This window comes from Mobula hypostoma, chromosome 28, assembly GCF_963921235.1.
Source record: "Mobula hypostoma chromosome 28, sMobHyp1.1, whole genome shotgun sequence".
NCBI classification, from domain to species: domain Eukaryota; kingdom Metazoa; phylum Chordata; class Chondrichthyes; order Myliobatiformes; family Myliobatidae; genus Mobula; species Mobula hypostoma.
The window spans coordinates 2382356-2406480 of record NC_086124.1 but is presented as its reverse complement, the minus strand read 5'-3'; the positions used below and the strand labels follow the sequence as shown (position 1 = coordinate 2406480).

At 45.0% G+C, this 24125-nt stretch overlaps 1 protein-coding gene across 1 annotated transcript in view; it reads left to right on the top strand.

Annotated features, from left to right (window-relative positions):
- Positions 1-24125, top strand: part of myom3 (myomesin 3) — a 122870-nt gene that overhangs the window by 16429 nt on the left and 82316 nt on the right. The window contains exons 6-10 of the mRNA XM_063035354.1: positions 102-190; positions 4695-4739; positions 8346-8486; positions 10205-10366; positions 21787-21928. Coding sequence (XP_062891424.1) covers positions 102-190; positions 4695-4739; positions 8346-8486; positions 10205-10366; positions 21787-21928 — 579 coding nt within the window. The remainder of the gene's footprint in view (positions 1-101; positions 191-4694; positions 4740-8345; positions 8487-10204; positions 10367-21786; positions 21929-24125) is intronic.

The following is a 24125-nucleotide window of genomic DNA, read 5'->3' as shown; positions in this document are numbered from 1 at the left end:
AGGTATTGGCCACCTCCGTTGTCAAGTACCTGTCTTCTCTACTTCTCTTCCTACACACTAGCTGTGATGTCGAAGTAACTCGGCCTCTCTCTGATTACTAGATGCAGCCCAAAGGATTCTGGCGAGTATTCTGCGATAGCCACGAATCCCCATGGAGAGGCATCGTCCTTTGCTACAGTCCTTGTGAACAGTAAGTCTCCCTCTTGTCTCTAAACTGTGTGGCAACTTCGAGTGATTAATATATCAAAGAAGTTTGATGTGCTGTGCAGAACACAACATTTCTATTCCCACTAATTTGTCATGATTTATAGTAATATTATGTCTTTGCACTGTCCCACTTTTGCAGAGCAACACGTTTCACAACTGGTAGGTCAGCGATAACGAACATGATTCTGGTTTGGACAAACATTTTAGGAACAGTTTCTTCCCTTCTGTAACAGGTTTCTGAACAGTTCATGGACACGACCTCACTATCTTGTTCTCTTCTTGCGCTTTTTTATGTTGATAATTTTATGGCTTTATAAGGCATTGGTCAGACCGCACTTGGAGTATTGTGAGAAGTTACAGGCCCTTTATCTAGGAATAGATGCGCTGGCTTTGGAAAGAGTTCAGAGGTGGTTCGCAGGAATTATTCAGGGAATGAAAGGGTTAACATGTGAGGAGCGTTTAACAGCTCTGGGCCTGTACTCACTGGAGTTTAGAAAAATGAGAGAGAACCTCATTGAAACCTATTGAATATTGATGGGCCTGGCACACTGGTTGTCTGCCCTATTGGTGCAATCTTTCATTGACTCTGTTACGGTTATTAGATTTATTGAGTATGCCTACAAGAAAATGAACCTCAGGGCTGTATATGGTGACCTTAATAAGGCGATAAGACCATAAGACATAGCAGTAGAATTAGGATATTCAGCCCATCGAATCTGCTTCGCCATTCCATCATGACAGATCCCGAATCCCACTCAACCCCATACATCTGAATCCTTGCCATATCCTTTGATGCCCTGACCGAACAGGAAACGATCAACTTCCACCTTAGTATAATGAGACCATTAGACATGGCAACCATAGGTACTTTGATAATAAATTTACTTTGAACTTTTTGATCTTTGAGTGGATGTGGAGAAGACGTTTCCAATAGTGGGGGAGTCTAGGACCAGAGAACACAGCCTCAGAAGAGATGGACATCCTGTTAGAAGAGAGATGGTGAGGAATTTCTTTACCCAGAGGGTGGTAAATCTGTCAAATTCTTTGTCATAGACGGCTGTGGAGCCCCAGTCATTGAGAACATTGATAGGTTGATAGGTTCTTGATTAGTCAGGCCATCAAATGTCATGGGGGGGAAGGCAGGAGAATGGGGTTGAGAAGGATAAGTCAGCCATGATGGAATGGCGGAGCAGACTCATTGGGCCGAATGGCCTAATTCTGCTCCTATGTGTTCTGGTCTTATAACCAGTCTATGTACGTAAACCAACCTTATAACCAGTCTATGTACGTAAACTAACCTTATGTATTTTTTATTTGTTGTACATTTTATTGTGTTTGTTGGGCTTATTGTGGCTTTTATGCTGCGTCAGATCCAGAGTAACAGTCACTTCCTTCTTACACTCATGTAATGATGAATGACAATAAACGATCTTGAATCTTGACCTCATCCAATTATGCCGATGGCCAACAGCTGTGTATAATCTGCATAACATTCCGGTCTGCTGGTGCTCACGGCTGGAAAACTACCGGCACATCCCAACCAACTGGAGACACAAGATTCTGCAGAGACACAAACTACTAACCTCAGAACGGGCATTGACCATTGCAATATCGTTAGGGACTACAGCAGAACTACAGAAAAGGAGGTTAGAATGTGAAATGCACAAAATGTCCCCGAATGGTACAAAAAGCCAAAGATGTTATTGATGTGGCAAATCTTCCCATGATGCAAATGGCTGTTGGTTCAAAGAAAAAGTCTGCAGGAAATGTCACAGACATAGAGAGAGTGTGCAGGACAGACAGAAAGCACAACCAAGTGAAAGGTCTCAAACACAAAAATAAGCAAATGCATAAAAGCGAATGTAAAGCAGAATCAGACAATATAGAGTCTGACAAAAGTGAACAGCCATGCCTAGAACTGAAGCAGATTGCAATATAATATGAATCACAATAAATGTGTCTGGTGTAAAACAGAAAATGAATCTGGATATAGGTTCAGCTTTGTCTATAATTTCAGAGGCTGACCACGACAGACTGTTTTCTAAGATACCGTTAGTGATGCTAAAGACCTACACAGGAGAAAAAGTGTCTCCCAAAGGCAAACTGAAAGTAAATGTGATGAATGGAGGCCAAACACAACAGTTAGAGCTTTATGTATTGGAAGGCAGAGGGCCAGCACTTTTCAGATGGGAATGGTTGAGAAAAATCCAACTAGACTGGCACTCAATCAAAGCTCTCAGTGTGACATCCACAGGCAACAGCAGCCCAAATAGTGGGACTAACGAGAGACTGGCACAGCTACTTAATGCTAATGAAAAGTGTTTTGAGAAGGGGATTAATAAACTCAGAGGCATGAAGGCCAGAAGTGAACTGGATGAAACAGCAACACCAAGATTCCTCAAAGCGTGTCCAGTGCCTTGTGTACTGCATCCTAAAGTGGATGCTGGCCTTCAGAACTTAGAGGTGTCTGGAATTCTCTCCAAGGTTGAGTGGAGCAACTGGGCCACACGCATTGTCCCAGTGATCAAGAAAGGGAAGGGCAGAGCTGTTCACATATGTGGAGATTTCAAAGTGAGCAGCAACCCAGTATTATGTACTGCGGAGTATCCCCTGTCGTGGATGGAAGACATTTTTGCATCTTTGGCAGGTGGGGAGAGGTTTCCAAAGATTTGACTTGTCTCAAGCCTATCTGCAAATGGAGATTGAGGAGTCAAGCAGGAAGTTCCTCACAATCAACACTCCGTAGGGACTGTTCCAGTACAATCATTTCGTCTTTGGCGTCACATCAGCTCCAGCAATTTGGCCAAGTGTTCCAAGATATCTCAGGAACACAATGTTATTGTGATGACATCATTGAGACTGGCAAAAATTAAGAAGAGCATCTCCAGATCCTTGGTAAAGGGCTTCCCTGGCTGAATGTGTACGTCCACGCGCAAAGAGAGGGAAGTGTGAGTTTTTCAAGAATGAAACCTCAGTATCACGCCCCTGTCCTTGTGTTCTAGACCTCCTGAAATGAATGCCAACATTCTACTTGCCTTCTCCACCACCGACTCAACCTGCAAGTTAACCTTTAGAGTATTCTTCACAAGGGCTCCAAGTCCTTTGCATCTCAGATTTTTGGATTTTCTCCCTGTTTAGAAAATAGTCTGCACATTTATTTCTACTACCAACATTGTATTTCATTTACCACTTTCTTGCCCATTCTCTTAATCTGTCCAAGTCCTTCTGCAGCCTACCTGTTTCCTGAGAACTACCTGCCCCTCCATTAATCTTCATATCACCTGAAAACTTGGCAACAAAGCCATTTATTCACTCACTTCAAAACTGAATTGATTTCACAACATCTGGACTCACTTTCAAGAACTCTACAACTCATGTTCTCAGTAATATCTATCTATTTAATTATTATTATTATTTTTGTATTTGCACACTATGTCTTCTTTTGCACACTGGTTGTTTGTGTGTGTTTTTTCATTGAATCTATTGTACAGTGGATTCCAGATAATTGGGCCACCAGTTAATCAGGGTAGATTCTTAGGTGGGACACTCTTAAAGAATAAAAACAAATTGACAAAATTGATGGGATTCCTTTATTTAGGACACTGTACCACTTAGTTGGGACAGAAGACTGTTGCTGAGCCGTTTCTAACTAGCGTCAGTCTCATGCACTTGTGTGTCCAATAGACAACTACATTGTGTTTCAAACAAACAGTTTTTAAATTGCTTCAATTGAGTGTTTTGTTTTCAAAACGCAGCAATTTTTGTCACTGATAGTTACTGAGAAATAAGCAGTAAGACAATTCAGAACTGTTAAGCCTCACTGCATTTTTAAGCATTCAGTCTTAGAGATGTCAGGAACAGCTGGGATTAAAAATGAAACAAGTTCACTACCTCAACAAGTTAGGAACTATGAGGAATTTGAAGGTAGTGACAATCATCTTGAATGTTACAATGAAAATGAAGATTTGTAGGATGCAATCGTCGAAAGCATTGTATGAAGGCAGTCCATTATCTGCACTAGGTGTCTATGTTGATTTTGTTTATATACAGTCAATCAAAAGAACATGGCAGGGTACACTACATTATTTTCTCCGTCATTAACTATTGGGAACATACACAGTTTTACAGTACTGTGGAGGCATTGGTAGTGTTCTAGCTTGTACTGTATTTCATTTAAATACATACATTGTTAGTCAGTTAAATGGTAGTTTGTCTCTTTTATACCTTTTAACTCTTTCCATAAAACTTTGGCTAATTGGGGCAGCCACTTAATTGGGCCAAAAACTACTGGCCTCGATGTGTCTCATCTAACCAGAATCCAATGTATTTCTTTGATCTTCTGTGAATGCCTGCAAGAAAATGGATCTCACGGTTGTATAGGGTGATATATACGTACTTTGATTAAAAAAAAATTACTTTGAAGTTCTGAGCTGGGTCTCCATGTTCACCAAATTTCCTTCAACACTTTGATTTGTGATCTTTTACAGAATATGAAGGCTCAGACGCAGGCAGTGACTCTGTTGGGCTGAAAGGTAAGTGACGTGTGCCTCCAGGCAAGCAACAATTTATTTATAATTCGGAGATACAGCACAGTGACAGACCCTTCTGGCTCAATGGCCCAATTACACTCATCTGACCAACTAACCAACTAACTCGTCCATCTTTGAAGCATAGGAGGAGTCCCGAGTATTCAGAGGAAACGCCCGCGGTCCTGTGGAGGACAAACTACTTACTAACAGTGGTGGGAATAGAACCCATGTCACTGGTGCTATAATAAGACATACCCCATTCGGCCCATTCAGTCTGCTCGGAGTAGCACAGTAGCGATATGCTAACTGTCATGCTACTAGGCCAGGCCCTCACCCCACCCCACCCAAGAGTTGTTAACCCTTTCACCAGTGGAGCTGCAGGATAGGTATAATGATTTAGCCAGAAATGGTTTTAATTTTGCCTTTGTGACTCTCACAGTTTTATGTCAGCTAACGTAATAATGTAAGTGTGAAATACAAATCGGAATGTTATTTAAAATAATCTAAAAGTGAACAACTTACTAACTGACTTACTCGGGCCCTCAGCTCCCAGCGGAGCACAAGTCATCGGTGACGTCCCGTCTCCATCGTCGCCTGAAGTCGATGGTCTGGTTGGGATCATCACTGTTTCTGCAATCCATTGTATCCCCTGTACAGGGGATTGGCCTGTACGGCCTCACCAAAGCCCTGTTGGCCAGCCTTACCCGTTTCCACCTCTCACGCCGGGGACTTAGGGTTCGACTTTGAGAGGCAAAAGCTGAACGACACCAGCAATACAAACCTGTAGATTTAGAGATTAGCTTTATTTGCTGCACGAACATTGAAACATACAGTGAAATGTGCCGATTGTGTCAATGGCCAAAACAGTCCGAGGATGTGCTGGGGGCAGCCTGCACGTGTCTCTGTGCTAGTGGTGCCAAATTAACACGCTTACAACTTACTAACTGTAACCCGTACGAGTTGGGAATGTGGGAGGACAGCAGAGCACCCGGAGGAAACACACACAGTCACGGGGGAAAAATGCACAACCTTTTACAAACAGTGGCAAAATGAAACTGGGTCGCGTATGCACTGTGACCTGGTGAAACCACACCTGCAGTACTGTCTACAGTTTTGGTCTCCAAATTTGAGGAAGGACATTCTTGCTATGGAGGGAGTGCAGCGTAGGTTCACGAGGTTAATTCCCGGGATGGCGGGACTTGCATATGTTGAAAGATTTGAGTGACTGGGGTTGTATACACTGGAAGTTAGAAGGATGAGAGGGGATCTGATTGAAACATATAAGATTATTAAGGGATTGGACACGCTAGAGGCAGAAAGCATGTTCCCGATGTTGGGGGAGTCAAGAACCACAGTTTAAGAATAAGGGGTAGACAATTTAGAACGGAGTTGAGGAAAAACTTTTTCACACAGAGGGTTGTGGTTCTGTGGAATGCTCTGCCTCAGAAGGCAGTGGAGGCCAATTCTCTGGATTCTTTCAAGAAAGAGTTAGATAGAGCTCTTAAAGATAGCGGAGTGAAGGGATATGGGGAGAAGGCAGGAAAAGGGTACTGATTGTGGATGATCAGCCAAGATCACAGTGAATGGTGGTGCTGGCTCAAAGGGCTGAATGGCCTACTCCTGCACCTAATGTCTATTGTTACATTAAACGCTAGGCTACCATGTTGCCCTTTGCCCTGTGAAATCTCCAAGCAATCCAGTCAGGTCAAGGACAATTAGGAATGGACAATAAATACCATAACGTCATCATCATCATCATTATGTGCTGTGTTGTATGACATCATCATTATGTGCCATGTCGTATGACATCATCATTATGTGCCATGTCGTATGACATGAGCAGTCGTGGTCTTTCCATGATCATGATTGTTCTTGGCAAACTTTTCTACGGAAATGGTTTGCCGTCGCCTTCTCCTGGACAGTGTCTTTACAAGATGGGAGACCCCAGCCATTATCAATACTCTTTAGAGATTGTCTGCCTGGTGTCAGTGGTTGTGATGTGCAGCGGCTGCTGGTACGACCATCCACCACCTGCCCCCATGGCTTCACGTGACCCTGTTTGGGGGCTAAGCAGGTGCTACACCTTGCCCAAGGGTGACCTGCAGGCCAGCAGAGTGAAGGAGCGTCTTATTCCTCCTCCTTTGGTAGAGACATATCTCCACCCTACCACACCAAATGTTTTGCCGTGCATGTGATAAATAAATCTGATTCTGAATCTCCGTCTCAAGCGCAGTTATGGGTGAGTGTAAAATCAAGATCCAAGAGATGAATAAATCGCAAAATCTTACAAGCTGAAATGCATTGCCAGTACCACTGGAGGATTCGTGGTCCACTGGGATTTTCACTGGGAACATGAGTGAAACCAATTATCAGTACGATGAGCAAAAGAGCAGAGGAACGTGGTGAGCAGGAGTAACATGTCCACAAAAACTGGCATTTACACCTTGGGTCAAAAGAATACATTTCTGTGCGGTGGTGATGCCATGATTCTATCATCTTAATGCTCTTGGTGAATTGGATTGGCTGTCTAATTCACCCTGGTCAGTAGAGTCAGAGAGTCATAGAAAAGTACAGCAGAGAAACAGGCCCTTCTGCCCAAATAGTCCATGCTGAAACCATTTAAACTGCCTGCTCCCGTCAACCTTTCCTGGGACCATAGGCCTCCATACCTCTACCATCCATGCTACTCTTAAACATTGAAATTGAGCTGGTATGTACCTCTTGTGCTGGCAGTTCATTCCACTGTCTCACGACACTGTAGGTAAAAGAACATAGAACAGTGAAGAGTACAGTACAGGAACCGGCCCTTTGACCCACAATGTCATGCTGAGCCAGCTAAAAAACTAAAAAAAACACAAAAACTAATCCTTCCTACCTACACAACGTCCATATCCCTCCACCCTCCTCACATCCATGTGCCTATCTAAATGTCTCTTAAAAGCCTCTGATGTATTTGGCTCTCCCACCATACCAGGCAGTACATTCCAGGCATCCGCCACTCTCTGAGTGAAAAGCTACCTCTGACATCCCTCTATTCTAAAAGTTTGACAATTCCTCTCCCCCCCCCCATCCCCACAAGTGTTGCTTGACCCTCTGAATGCCTCTAGCAGGTTGTCCGTTGTATTAACCATTTCAATGGCAGTGTCAAATGTGCGGCCAGAGTAAGGTGATGGGCAGGTGAGGAGATGGGGTGAGATGGATCATGAATAGGGAATGGAAGGAGAAGGAAGGTGGACGGTGGAGAGATTACCAGCCATTGGAGAGATCGATGTTCATGCCATCAGGTTGGAGGCTACCCAGACAGAGAATAAGAGGCATTACTCCTCCAATCTGAGTGTGGCCTCACTGGAACAGTGAAGGAGGACGTGGACCGACACGTCAGAATGGGAGTGGGAATGGGGTGGCCATTTCTGCCTTTTGTGGTGGACAGAGCGAAAGGTTTTGACAAAATGGTTTCCCATTCTGCATGGAGTCTCACCCATGTGGAGGAGGTTAAACCTCCTCTGTGTTGTGTCATCTTGTGGTTCTGTACTGTCCTGTTTGGTTTTGCAGCTACGGTTTTGTGTACCAATTGAAAGCAACATCACTCCCTCTTACTCTTTCCTCCAGCCAGTCCAATAGTGCCGGCCATTGACATCGTTGATGGGTTTGGAGCTTCATTCGGGAAGGAGGGTGGATCTCTAACCCTGAGCTGCACCTTCTCATCGGCCTTGACAGGACACCCAGGAGAGATCTGCTGGCTTCATGACGGTGGGTGCTAATGGCTTTTCACTTTCTATATGACATTTCTTCTCACTGCTGCTCCCTGAGATTGAGTCATACCTTAATTCAGACCAAGAGACATGGGAGCAGAATTAGGCCATCATGGCTACTCTGCCATTCCATCATGGCTGACCAATTATCCCTCCTAACCCCATTTTCCTGCCTTCTCCCCATAACCTTTGACACCCTGACTAATCAAGACCCAATCAACCTATCAACCTCTGCTTTAATTATACCCAATGACTTGGCCTCCACAGCCGTCTGTGGCAGTGAATTCCACAGATCCACTACCTTCAAGTTCCTCCTCATCTCTTGTCTAAGTGGACATGACTCGAGTGCCCTCTGGTCCTAGACTCACCCACTATAGGAAACATCCTCTCTACATCCACTCTATCATGAGTTTTCAATATTTAATAGGTTTCAATGAGATTCCGCACTTCCCCAACATCCTTCTAAATTCCAGCAAGTACAGACCTAGGGCCTTCAAATGCTCCTCATGTGTTAACTCTTTCATTCCCAGAATTATTTTCCTGAAACTCTTCTGCACCCTCTCCAATGCCAGCAGAGTAAATTAAGTTTATAATCGCAGTGTAAAGTGTGAATTGCTTAAACCAGTGAATGACCTTGGCAACTTAGTAAAATTATCTTCTGTTTGTTTTGCCTTATCAGCATTCACATGTTGAGTTAACAAGGGTTCAATGAGTGTGTTCCACTTCTGGCTCTGTGATAGGACTGACAAACAGTTAGAAGTCAGATAACTTAATGTGAATATTGTTGCCCAGAAATTAAAGTAACAGATTGCACAATACAGTAATAGCTTACTCATTTCCTGTCTAAACAGATGTCTCTCTACTCTAATGCTGTGTCCTTTTGTCTTAGGCTCCCCCACCACAGGAAACATCCTTTCCACTTCCACTTTATCAAGGCCTTTCAACATTTGCTAGGTTCCAGTGAAGTCACCCCTCATCCTTCAGATTCCAGTGAGTAGAGGCACAGAGCCATCAAACACTCCTCATACGACAAGCCTTTCATATAACATATAACAATTACAGCACGGAAACAGGCCATCTCGCCCTTCTAGTCCGTGCTGAACTCTTACTCTCACCTAGTCCCACCGACCTGCACTCAGCCCATAACCCTCCATTCCCTTCCTGTCCATATATCTATCCAATTTGACTTTAAATGACAACATTGAACCTGCCTCAACCACTTCTGCTGGAAGCTCGTTCCACACAGCTACCACTCTCTGAGTAAAGAAGTTCCCCCTCATGTTACCCCTAAACTTTTGCCCTTTAACTCTCAACTCATGTCCTCTTGTTTGAATCTCCCCCACTCTCAATGGAAAAAGCCTATCCATGTCAACTCTATCTATCCCCCCTCATAATTTTAAATACCTCTTTCGATCTCAGAATCGTTTTTGTGAACCTCCTTTCTCAGATAAGGGAGCCAAAACTGCACACAATTCGCCAACTGAGGCGTTGCCAGTGCTTTGTAAAGCCTCTCTAGTATGTCCCTGCTTTTATATTCTAGCTTGCTACCAAGGAAATCCATAACATATGCTGAGTTGTCTTCTGCAGCAAGAGCCCTGTGCCAGTTGTTATGAGATGTGACCTGTCAACAGAAATGCAATAACATTTGAAATGGAAGCAAATATGTGGGCTAGACAATGTGGCAAATGCTGATGCTAATCGTTATTGTACCTGCAGGAATTCCAGTGAAGGAGTCTAATTTGGTGAAGATTAAGACCTCGAAATATTCCACCACACTGACCCTCACTCACATCTATAAGGAGGATGAGGGTCTCTATAGTATGTGCCTCCTGACAGGGGCAGATTACAAGGAATGTAGTGGATATGTCTTTGTGAGAGGTAAGAAGATGCTCCTGCTCTGAAAATAAAGAACGTGTCCTGTTTTAAACACAGAATGTGTCTACTTTATCAGACTTCGATGGGACACTGACCTGGTTAATCTGTCCACTGTTACGCCGTTATATGGTGGCGGAATCTAGGACCAGAGGGCACAGCCTCGGAAATAGAGGAATGTCCATTTGGAATGGAGATGAGGAGGAATTTCTTTAGCCAGAGGGTGGTGAATCTGTGGAATTTGTTGCCACAGACTGCTGTGGAGGCCAAGTCATTTGGTATATTTAAAGCAGAGGTTGATAGATTGTTGATTAGTCAGGGCATGAAGGGATACGGGAAGGAGGCAAGAGATTGGAGCTGAGAGGGAAAATGGATCAGCCATGATGAAATGGTGGGGCAGACTCAATGGGCCGAATGGCCTAATTCTGCTGCTATGCCTTATGGTATTATGGTCTGTATTTCCAGTCTGTGCTCCGTTCTTTGTGGGTTCACATTGTGGAGTTTATTCTGGGCTCCTTGACTGTGTAGGTTAGTTGCACAGTCAATCAATGTTGGCTGCCTATTCCTCAGGTAGATTTGCCCTACCTCAACCTGTAATCGTTGGATTTCAGAAGGATGAGACAGGGCATCTCATTGAAACCTACTGGACACCGAAAAGCCTGGATAGAGACAACGTACAGAGGATGTTCCCATTAGTAGGAGAGTCTAGGATCTGAGGTTATGGCTTCAGAATAAAGGGACATCCTTTTAAAACAGAGATGAAGAGGAAATTTCTTCTTTCAGGGAGTGGTGAATCTGTGGAATTTATTGGCACAGGTGGCTGTGGAGGACACGTGATTAGGTATATTTAAGGATGAGATTGATGGGTTCTTGGCTGGTAAAGGGGTTTAAGGATTACAGGAGGAAAGAGGGGGACTGCCAATGCGGGTATCAGCCATGGTCGAATTACCGAGCAGTTTCAATGGGCCAGGTGGTCTAATTGTACTCCTATGACCTGTGATCACTCAGTTGTTCTGATGATTTACTGATCAGTTTTTTTTTGGTTGCTATACCATCTTCTTATTTAAATTTACTGAAGTTATATCAAAATTGACACAAATAGAGAACACTTCTGTCTTCAGGTTTGAGTGTCATTGGACTTTTGATAAAATGTTGATAAACTCCTAAATGCCCGAGAGCGTACTGTAGTGCCAGGGACTGGGTTCGAGAGTGAGGAATGACCCAAGGTTTGGCCAATTTAAGCGTGGGTGCAGATTGCAAAGGTCAGAGTGTCGGGGCTGGAGGAGAGGGACAGGCTGGTGTGCCGCTCCCTGCTTGTGAGGTTTACCCGTCCCTGCGCTGAACTGAGGCTGTGGCCTGCAACTACCGGGCTCCTGCATCAGTTATGACTGGCTTCATGGCTGTGGACTCACTTTCCTGAACTTCAGTTCCAAATGCTATTGGCGTACCTGTTGTTGGCACGGTTTGATTTCTGTTCTGCATATTGGGTGTTTGACAATCTTTTTTTTTAATGGACTCTATTGTGCTTCTTTGTTTTGTGGCTGCCTGTAAGAAGATGAATCTCAAGGCTGTAGCTAGTATACGTGCTTCCATAACGAAAGCATTATGCAAATTATAAATAAATACATAATTAAATAAATAATAGAGAGATAGATAAATACTTTATTGATCCTAGAGGAACTTACAGTGTCACAGTAGCATTACAAGCGCACAGATATACAAATATTAGAAGAGAAGTAGAAAGAATAAAAAGATAAGTTACCACAAACATTCTGACAGGAGGGGGCCATCACTTCCCTGACTATAAGTTGACTCATTATAAAGCCTAATGCCTGAGGGTAAGAATGGAGCAGCGCAGTTGTCTTAGTCTATTACTAAAAGTGCTCCTCTGTTCAGCCAAGATGACATGCAGAGGGTGAGAATTGGCAGGATTTTCTATAGGGTCTTTTATTCTACCACAGCCTCCAGTGTGTCCAGTTTGACCCCCATAACAGAGCCAGCCTTTCTAATCAGTTCTTTCTAGTATTGAGAACATGTGTTTCAGAGTCCTCTAAAGTGAGTCTATGGGTTGTGGAATCAGTTCAGAGTTGAGGTGAGTGAAGTCATCCATGATGGTTCAGGAGCCTGATGGTTGTAGCGTAATAACTGTCCCTGAACCTGGTGGTGTGGGGCCTGAGGCTCCTGTACCTCCTGCCTGATGGTAGTAGCAAGAAGAGAGTATGGCCTTGGATGGTGGGGGTCCTCGATGATTGTGCTTGGGGATGAGTTCGATGCAGCGGTGAGCACAATGAATCATTAGAAGTCGGCACGTAACAAAGCAAATGGGATCTGCCAGTGCTATTGTATTGAGCTCCCCCTTCAGGATATTCTTCAAAAGCTGCATTTATCATTCACCGTAGAAGAAAGCAACACCGGAATGTTCAAGGCAGTCAAGTCAAGATTGCTTAATGTCACTTCCAGGTCACAAGTGTGAAGGAGAACAAAATAATTGTTACTCCGGATCTGATTCCTTTGAACATAGAAGATTGAGAGGGGATTTGATTATAGTGGGTATAGACAGGATAAATGCAAGCAGACTTTTTCCACTGAAGTTGGGTGGGACTACAACCAGAGGTATGGGTTAAGGTTGAAGATGAAAAGTTTAAGGGGAAACTTCTTCACTCAGAGGGTGGTGAGAGTGTGGAATGAGCTGCCAACACAAGTGGTGCATGCGAGCTTGATTTCAGCCTTTAAGTGAAGTTTGGATAGGTACGTGGAAGGGAGGGGTATGGAGGGCTATGGTCCCGGTGCAGGTTGATGGGAGTAGGCAGATTAAATGGTTGGCAAACACTAGATGGGCTGAAGGGCCTGTTTCTGTGACTCTATGATGCAGCACAAAAAAAACACAGTAAGGTAAAGAACAAGATTATTGGTTGTCCATTGTATCTGACGATGACAATAGACAATAGACAATAGGTGCAGGAGTAGGCCATTTGAGCCTTCAAGCCAGCACCGCCTTTCACTGTGATCATGGCTGATCATCCACAATCAGTATCCAGTTCCTGCCTTATCCCCATAACCTTTGATTCCACTATCTTTAAGAGCTCTATCCATCTCTTTCTTGAAAGCATCCAGAGACTTGGCCTCCACAGCCTTCTGGGCCAGAGCATTCCATACATCCACCACAGTTATATTTGTACAGTTCTGTGGTGTGATTGTAGGTGGCTGCTGGGTCCAAGTTGTGAGCGACCTAGATGTCCTCAATAAGGACATGAGTACTGTGCTGGATCTGGAAGGGGAGCCGCTGTTATTGGTTTCCTTCTCTGTGGGGCAGCAATTCGTACCGCTTGGCGCCCGTACTCCAGGTTGTTGTGAGCGGTCCTAACCAAGGCAGGCCAGCCACTCTGGTCTTGTGTCCTCTGTTCCAGCCGTTTTGGTACAAGCCCGGCAAGTGCACTGTTAGTTTTCAACCTGTTATGGGCCTGCCTCCATTCCTCTTGCCCAGTGAAGCTCACCATATCACAGCTGATTGGGGATTCAGGAACCCTTCATGCATAACACGCCCTGTCCACCGAAGCTATGCATTTACAATTATGCCTCAACATTCATAGCACAATAATAATATAAACACAATAAATATAAATACATAAAAACTTAGATACATAGATTGATTAATTGTCCATAAAGTTACTTTATGTACAGGAGTATCTGGACAAAGGTGACTGAGAGGAAATGATAAAGTAGTGGTTGTGGGTGTGGGTGTGGAGGGGTGAGTTCGGGGTGGAGGTGTTAATCAGCCTTATTGTTTGGGGAAAGTAACTGTTATTGAGTCTGGATGCTGCATAGACTGTTCCCTGATGGGAGAGGGTCAAATAGTTCATCAGCAGGGTGCAGTGCAGTCAGGGTGAAGGCGAGGACCTTGGATGCCAATGGAATGTGTTGAAGAGAGATTAGTAATGGATGTCGTGGTAACACAGCCCTGATCTGATGAAGTCAATGGAAGTTATTGGGATCTCTTCTGGGGGGGGAGGTGTGACCTGTATAAAAGGGATGAGTTACCCCTGAATCTGAGGGGGACCAATATCCTTGCTGGCAGATTTGCTAGAACTGTTGGGGGGGATTTAAACTAAATTAGCAGGGGGTAGGGAACCAGAGTGATAGGGCGGAGGATGGGACAGTTGGCATACAAGTGGATGCAGGGTGTAGTGAGACTGTCAAGAAGGATGGGGCAAAATTGCAGTCAGTGGGATGAGTTGCAGTGTAATATAGGGACAGATCAAAAGGGTGATGAATACAGTTCTGAAGGTGCTATATTTGAATGTACGCAATACATGGAATAAGGTAGATGATCTTGTAGCACAGTTAGAGATTGGTAGGTACGACTTCACGGGCTTCACTGAATCATGGCTGAAAGAAGGTTATAGTTGGGAGCTTAAAATCCCAGGCCACACATTGTAATGACAGGACAGGCAGGTGGGCAGAGGGGGTGGGGCAGCTCTAATGGTAAAAAATTAAATCAGGTGTTTAGAAAGAGGGGTCTTGGGATTGGAAGATGTAGAACCCTTGTAGGCAGGGTTTAGAAACTGCAGGGTTAAAAAGACCCTGGTGGGAGTTACCTACAGTTCTCTGAACAGTAGCCAGGACTACAAGTTACAATGGGAAAGAGAAAAAGCATGTCAAAAGGGTAATGTTACCATAGTCATGGGATATTTCAATATGTGAAGAGATTGGGAAAATCAGGTTGGTGCTGGATCCCAAGAGAGAGAATATGCAGAATACCCATGATATGGATTTTTAGAGCAGCTTGTGGTTGGGTCCATTAGGAAAAAGGTTATTCTGGATTGGTCATTTCATGGACACCCCGCTCTGGTCTTCTGCCTGCTCTGGATCTCTTTATTGCCAACTGCCGACGGGACATCAACCGTCTCGACTTCACCGCACCTTGTCCCCATTCCAACCTCACTCCTTCGGAACGCTCTGCTCTCCACTCCCTCCGCACTAATCCTAACATTATTATTAAACCAGCTGATAAAGGGGGTGCTGTCGTAGTCTGGCGTACTGACCTCTACCTTGCCGAGGCACAGCGACAACTCGCGGATACCTCCTCTTATTTACCCCTCGATCGTGACCCCACTAAGGAGCACCAGGCCATTGTCTCCCACACTATCAACGACTTTATCCGCTCAGGGGATCTCCCATCCACTGCTACCAACCTTATAGTTCCCACACCCCGCACTTCCCGTTTCTACCTCCTACCCAAGATCCACAAACCTGCCTGTCCTGGCCGACCTATTGTCTCAGCTTGCTCCTGCCCCACCGAACTCGTTTCTGCATACCTCGACACTGTTTTATCACCCCTTGTTCAATCCCTTCCGACCTATGTTCGTGACACTTCTCACGCTCTTAAACTTTTCGATGATTTTAAGTTCCCTGGCCCCCACCGCTTTATTTTCACCATGGATGTCCAGTCCCTATATACTTCCATCCCCCATCAGGAAGGTCTCAAAGCTCTACGCTTCTTTTTGGATTCCAGACCTAATCAGTTCCCCTCTACCACCACTCTGCTTCGTCTAGCAGAATTAGTCCTTACTCTTAATAATTTCTCCTTTTGCTCCTCCCATTTCCTCCAAACTAAAGGTGTAGCTATGGGCACCCGTATGGGTCCTAGCTATGCCTGCCTTTTTGTTGGGTTTGTGGAACAATCTATGTTCCATGCCTATTCTGGTATCTGTCCCCCACTTTTCCTTCGCTACATCGACGACTGCATTGGCGCTGCTTCCTGCACGCATGCAGAACTCGTTGACTTTATTAACTTTGCCTCCAACTTTCACCCTGCCCTCAAGTTTACCTGGTCCATTTCCGACACCTCCCTCCCCTTTCTAGATCTTTCTGTCTCTGTCTCTGGAGACAGCTTATCCACTGATGTCTACTATAAGCCTACTGACTCTCACAGCTATCTGGACTATTCCTCTTCTCACCCTGTCTCTTGCAAAAACGCCATCCCCTTCTCGCAATTCCTCCGTCTCCGCCGCATCTGCTCTCAGGATGAGGCTTTTCATTCTAGGACGAGGGAGATGTCTTCATTTTTTAAAGAAAGGGGCTTCCCTTCCTCCACTATCAACTCTGCTCTTAAACGCATCTCCCCCATTTCACGTACATCTGCTCTCACTCCATCCTCCCACCACCCCACTAGGAATAGGGTTCCCCTGGTCCTCACCTACCACCCCACCAGCCTCCGGGTCCAACATATTATTCTCCGTAACTTCCGCCACCTCCAACGGGATCCCACCACTAAGCATATCTTTCCCTCCTCCCCTCTCTCTGCATTCCGCAGGGATCGCTCCCTACACAACTCCCTTGTCCATTCGTCCCCCCCATCCCTCCCCACTGATCTCCCTCCTGGCACTTATCCGTGTAAGCGGAACAAGTGCTACACATGCCCTTACACTTCCTCCCTTACCACCATTCAGGGCCCCAAACAGTCCTTCCAGGTGAGGCATCACTTCACCTGTGAGTCGACTGGGGTGATATACTGCGTCCGGTGCTCCCAATGTGGCCTTTTATATATTGGTGAGACCCGACGCAGACTGGGAGACCGCTTTGCTGAACATCTACGCTCTGTCCGCCAGAGAAAGCAGGATCTCCCAGTGGCCACACATTTTAATTCCACATCCCATTCCCATTCTGACATGTCTATCCACGGCCTCCTCTACTGTAAAGATGAAGCCACACTCAGGTTGGAGGAACAACACCTTATATTCCGTATGGGTAGCCTCCAACCTGATGGCATGAACATTGACTTCTCTAACTTCCGCTAGGCCCCACCTCCCCCTCGTACCCCATCTGTTACTCTTTTTTATGCACACATTCTTTCTCTTACTCTCCTTTTTCTCCCTCTGTCCCTCTGAATATACGTCTTGCCCATCCTCTGGGTCACCCCCCCCGTCTTTCTTCCCGGACCTCCTGTCCCATGATCCTCTCGTATCCCCTTCTGCCTATCACCTGTCCAGCTCTCGGCTCCATCCCTCCCCCTCCTGTCTTCTCCTATCATTTTGCATCTCCCCCTCCCCCTCCAGCTTTCAAATCCCTTACTCACTCTTCCTTCAGTTAGTCCTGACGAAGGGTCTCGGCCTGAAACGTCGACTGCGCCTCTTCCTATAGATGCTGCCTGGCCTGCTGCGTTCACCAGCAACTTTGATGTGTGTTGTTTCTGGATTGGTTGTTGTGTAATGAACCAGATTTGATTATGGAGCTTAAGGTGAAGGAACCCTTGGAGGCAGTGATCATAATATGATAAATTCACCATGCAATTTGAGAGGGAGAAGTTAAAGTCAGATATATCAGTACTAAAGGGAATTACAGAGGCATGAGAGAGGGGCTGGCCAAAGTTGATTGGAAGGGAACACTAGTATGGATAATGGCAGAACAGCACAATGGTTGGAGTTTCTGGGAACAATTCAGAAGATGCAGAATAGATACATCAGATCCATCCCAAGGAAGAAGTAATAGTATTCTAAAGGCAGGATGAAGCAACTGGGGCTGACAAAGGAAGTCAAAACAACATAAAAGCAAAAGAAAGTAGAGAAGAAACCAGTGGGAATTAGAGGATTGTGAAGCTTTTAAAAACCAACAGAAGGCAATTAAGAAAACCCATAAGGAGGGAAAAGATGAAATATGAAGATAAGCTAGCCAATAATATCGAAGAGGATTTCTGGTTAGATGCTAACTGCATTTCATTGACTTTGTATCTGTACTCGGCACAATGACAATAAAGTTGAATCTAATCTAGTCTAACCTAATCTAAAAGGATTTTCAGACATTGAAGAGTAAAAGAGAGGCAAGAGTATATTTTGGACCACGGGGAAATGATGTTGGGGAAGTAGTAATGGGGGACAAGGAAATAGCAGACGAACCAAATAAGTATTTTGCATCTGTCTTCACTGTGGAAAACGCTAGCAGTATGCTGGAACTGCAAGTGTGTCAGGGGGCAGAAGTGAGTGCAGTTGCTGTTGCTAGTGGAAAGGTGCCTGGGAAGATGTTTGGTGTGGATTGTTAAGGATGAGGTCTCAGGATACTTGGGGGCACATGATAAAATAGGCCCAAGTCAACATGGTTTCCTTAAGGGAAGATCTTGCCTGAAAAATCTGTTGGAGGAAATTACAAGCAGGATAGACAGAGAAGAATCATTGGATGTTGTTTATATGGATTTTCAGAAGGCCTTTGACAAGGTGCCACAGGTGAGGCTGCTTAACAAATTAAGGGCCAATGGTATTACAGGAGAGATACTAGCCTGGATGGAGCATTGACTGATTGGCAGGAGTCAAAGGGTGAGAATAAAGGGATCATTTTTGGATTGGCTGCTGGTGACGAGTGATGTTCCACAGGGGTCTGTGTTGGGACTGCTTCTTTTTACCTTGTATGTCAATGATGAAATTGATGGTTCTGGGCCTCTACTTGCTGGAGTTTAGAAGAAGGAAGGGGGATCTCATTGAAACCTATTAAATATTAAAAGGTATAAACAAGTGGATGTGGAGAGGATGTTTCCGATGGTGGGGGTGTCTAGGACCAGAGGCACAGCCTCAGTATAGAGGAACATCCATTTAGAACAGAGATGAGGAGGAATTTCTTTAGCCAGAGGATGGTGATTCTGTGGAATTCATTACCACAGTCGGCTGTGGAGGCCATGTCATTGGATGTATTTAAGGTGGAGGTTGATAGGTTCTTGATTAGTCAGGGCATGAATGGTTACATGGAGAAGGCAAGAGAATGGGGTTGAGAGGGAAAATGGATCAGTCATGATGAAATGGCAGAGCAGACTCGATGGGCCAAATGGCCATATTTCTGATTCTACCTTTTATAGTCTTATGCCCTTATGGAATCAAATATTGGAGGATGAATATAACAAAGATGTGGTTTCTTCTTCCTTCCAGCCCAAGTTATCAAGATGGGTGTCAATGTTTGAACATGCCCTAGAAGGGAAATATATATCCAGGGAGAAGGAAAAACACTAAAGATGACGAAAATCTGAACTAAAAACTGAAAATCTTCAAAGCATCAGGCAGTATCTGTGGAACACACACAAAATGCTGCAGGAACTCAGCAGATCAGGCAGCATCTATGTCAGGGAATAAAGAGTTAACACTACAGGCTGAGGCCCTTCATCAGGCCTGGAAAGGAAGGAGGCAGAATCCAGAATAAGAAGCTGGGGTAGAGTGGAGGATAAAGAGAGCAAGATGGCAAGAGATAGGTGAGATCAGGTGAAGGGGAAGGTGGGTGAGGCAGAGGGGATGAAGTAAGAAGTTGGGAGGTGATGGACAGAACAGGTAAAGGGCTGAAGAATCTGATTGGAGAGGAGACTGGATCATGGGAGAAAGGGAAGGAGGCAGTGAACCAGAGGGAGGTGATGGGCAAATGAGAAGAAGAGAAGGGGTGAGAGGGGAGATCTGTGGAACGAGAAACAAAACTCAGATGGAGACAAAAGACACTGCAGATGCTGGAATATGGAGCAAGAAGTTAACTGCTGAAGGAACTCAACAAATTGGGCAACATCTGTGGAGGCAGACAAATGGTTGTCGATTTGGTCAAGTCTGGATTCTGATCATTTCGTTCCCCATGCAAATGCTGTTTGACCCAATGACTTCCTCAGGTGGGTTGTTTCTTGCAACAGAATGTGTGTTTCTGCACAATGACCTTTTATTACAGAACAAAATTCCAAGCCACACTACAGCGTAGTAGTGCTCACTCGATCAAGGGAAGGATGTGGAGAGGTGCTGGAGAGGGTTTACCAGGACGCTACTTGGATTAGAGAGCATGAGCTATTAAAGAAAGGTTGGACAAAGTTGTATTGTCTGAGCTTTTTAAAATCATGGGAGCCACAATTTTATGGATGCAAGGAAAATGGAGGGAACATGGATAAAGGAAGATGGAGAGATATGGACATCACGTTGGTAGGAGAGTTTAGTGTTTGGGTGTTTTTGATTTGCTTTTCAGCTTGTTCAGCACAACATTGTGGGCCGAATGGCCTGTTCTGTGCTGTACCATTGCAATTTGGGGGAGTTTGAGAGACATTTATATTGAATTCTAATTAAGGGGAGATATGGATGGTACACAGGCAGAGCACATCTAGTATAAGTTAGCATCAAGATTGGCACAACATGGTGAGATGAATGGCCTGTGCAGTTCTGTTCTGCTCTATGTTATTCTGATGGTATCAGATTGATTGTCACCAGAGGATGTTCTTCCTGCTAATGAAAATAAAGCCTCCAGCTTTTCTGAAGTGGACCACGATGAGAGGGACGAGGAAAATGTCCGTAAATATCTCAGGAGCCTTGGGTCCCACACCACCAGTTTTAGGAAGAGTTATTACCTTACAACCATCAGGCTCCTGAACCAGAAGAGATAACTTCACTCACCTCAACTCTGAACTGACTCCATGATGTTCAGACTCACTTTGAAGCACTCTACTACTTAAGTTCTCAGTATTATTGATTTACTTATTTTTTATTAATTTGCACACTTTATCTTCTTTTGCACATTGTGTCCAGAACTTCTGACGTGGCCTCCTCTACACTATGAGACCTATCATAAATTGGGAGACTACTTCTTCGAGCACCTGTGTTCCATCTGCCGAAAGTGGAACTTCCCGGTGACCAAATATTTTAATTCCCATTCCGACGTGTCAGTCTAGAGCCTCCTGTATTGCTATGATGAGGCCACCCTCACCTGATGAAGGGTCTCGGCCCGAAACGTCGACTGTACCTCTTCCTATAGATGCTGCCTGGCCTGCTGCGTTCACCAGCAATTTTTATATGTGTTGCTTGAATTTCCAGCATCTGCAGATTTCCTCGCGTTTACCTTATATTCAGTCTGGGTGGCCTCCAATCTGATGGCTTGAATATCAATTTCTCCATCCAGTAAAAGAAATTCCCTCCCCCTCCCCGCTTCTTCTATCCCCACTCTGACCTTTTACTTCATCTCACCTGTCTATCACCTCCTCCTGGGTCCTCTCCTCCTTCCCTCTCTCCTATGGCCTACTCTCCTCTCCTATCAGATTCCCTCCTCTCCAGTCCTTTACCTTCCCACCCACCAGGATTCACCTCTCACCTTCAACTAGCCACCTTTCCCTCCACCCCAGCTTTTTATTCTGGCGTCTTCCCCCTTCATTTCCAGTACTGATGAAGGGTCTCAGACCAAAACATCAACTGTTCATTCCCTTCTGTAGATGATGCCTGACCTGCTGAGTTGCTCCAGCATTTTGAGTGTGTTTACATTTGCACATTGCTTGCTTGTCAGTCTTTATTTATGTATAATTTTTCATAAATTCTATTTTATTCCTTTATTTTCCTGCAAGAAAATGAATCTCAAGGTAGTATATTGTTCCCTACAGGCACTTTGATAATAAACAGTGTGACTAATTCACAATCAGTGGCACTATCTTGCTCACACAGATGCCTCGGCGGCAGTACCTGGAGCAGCCGGGTCTCCTCTGGACGTGGAGTGTCAGGATGTGAACAAGGATTACGTGCTTGTTACCTGGAACCCACCCAGTGCAGAGGGAAGGAGTCCAGTGATCGGCTACTTCATCGACAGGTCAGTGACGGGAAGTTCTCTCTGTCCAGTTGCTACCAGCGGCAGTGAATGGCCCCATTTATTCCTGGAAAATCTGTTTTTTCTGGGCGGACCTGTCTATAAGGAAAAGGATTAGCATTTAAGCATTTAAGGAAATCTTAGATCAGGGGTTCCCAACCTTTTCTATGCCATGGACCAATACCAGTAAGCAAGGAGTCCATGGACCTCAGGTTGGGAATCTCTGTTGTAGATGATCACATGGATGAAATTCAAATGGAGGGCTATGTAGGAGGGAAGGGTTAGATTGCTGTCGGAGTAGGTTAAAAGGTTGGCACATCATGGTAGGCTGAAGGCTCTATACTGCGCTGTTCTATGTTCTGTGTTTTATGTCACATATACATTGCAACACACAAGGATCGTTTGCAACAATGACCAACACAGTCCAAAGATTTGCTGGGAATAGCCCACAAGTGTCTCCACGCTTCCGGATATTTCAAAGTTCCAAGTAATTTTATTATCCAAGTACATGTATGTCACCAGATACAACCTGAGATTCATTTTCTTGTGGGCATACTCAATAAATCTGTAATAGAATAATAACCATAACAGAATCAATGAAAGACTGCACCAACTTGGGCATTCACCCAGTGTGCAGAAGAGAACAAACTGTGCAAATACATAAAGAAAGACATAATAATCACAAATATATGAGCAATAAGTATTGAGAACATGAGATGAAAAGTCCTTGATAGTGAGTCCATAGGTTGTGGAAACGTTTCAATGATGGGGTGAGTGAAGTTATTCCTTGTGGTTCAAGAGCCTGTTGGTTGAGGGATAGTAACTGTTTCTGAACCTGGTGCTGTGGGTCCTGAGGCTCCTGAACCTTCTACCTGTTGGCAGCAGCGACAACCTAGTGGTGAGATTCCTGATGATGGCTGCTCCCCTCCTGCGACAACATTTCGTGTCGATGTGCTCAGTGCTGGGGAGGGCGTTATCGTGAGGGACTGGGCCGTATCCATCACTTTTTGTAGGATTTTCCATTCAAGGACATTGGTGTTTCCAACGTCTCTGGAATGTTGGAGGAAACGGGAACCCCTGGAGGAAAGGGGAACCCCTGGAGAAAACCCACAGGGTGAACGTACAAACTCCTTACAGAGTCCTGATCACTGCCTCTGTAAAGGATTACACTTGCCTCTATACCACTGCGCCACCATACCAGAGGATACCAGGTACCAGAAGACCTACTTCTTTGGCAGAACTGATGAAGATCTGGCAGGAGGAAGGTGTGTGAGGAAGCTAAGTGACAAACAGTGAATTCAGGTCCTCTGTGGTTAGTCGCCATTGACGTGACCAAGGCCAGTTGTGTGAGGGGCACTCCCAGGCTGGGGGCTGGCATTTGGTGGAGCACCGTAGTGGTGGGGTGGAGTTACAGTCAGGAACATATCCATGCTGATCACAGAGAAACAAATTTTCACATATAAAATTTCTCAGACAAGGTAATGATTTATTTGCAGTTCCAAGGAGTGTAGTGGTTAGCGCAACGCTGTTACAGCTCGGGGCGTCGGAGTGCAGAGTTCATTTCCAGCGTCCTCTGTAAGCAGATCTGTACATCCCTTCCCGTGTGTGCGTGTGTGTTTCCTCCGGGTGCTGCAGTTCCTCCCACAGTCCAAAGACGGACAGCTTAGCAGGTTAGAGTGTAAAGTGTCCTGTGATTAGGTTGGGGTTAAATCGGTGGGTTGCTGGGCAGCGAGGCTTGATGGGCCACAGGAGCCGGTTCCACACTGTATCTCTCAGTAAATAAATAGGTTCACCAATAAATAAATCACAAATAAATCAAGAAATCAAGCAATCAATCAATCTCACCTGTCATCTGCCAGCTTGAACTCCGCTCACTCCCCCAAACTTCTTATTCTGCTTTCTGCTCCCTCCCTTATCACTCCTGATGAAGGGCCTCGGCCCAAGGTGTTGACGGCTTGTTCATTTCCATAGACGCTGCCAGACCTGCTGAGTTCCTCCAGCATTTTGTGTGTCTTGATAAAGAAACACATCTCTGACTGTAGCACGAAAGGCATTATGTTGTAATGGCCACACATTCGACACCGCCATTGAAATGGCTAATGCAACAGAGAGTCTGCTGGAGGAACTTAGCAGGTCAAGCAGCATCTATGCAGGAGAAAGAAATAGTCAAACCTCTGAGCTAAGTCAATTTGACCTGACC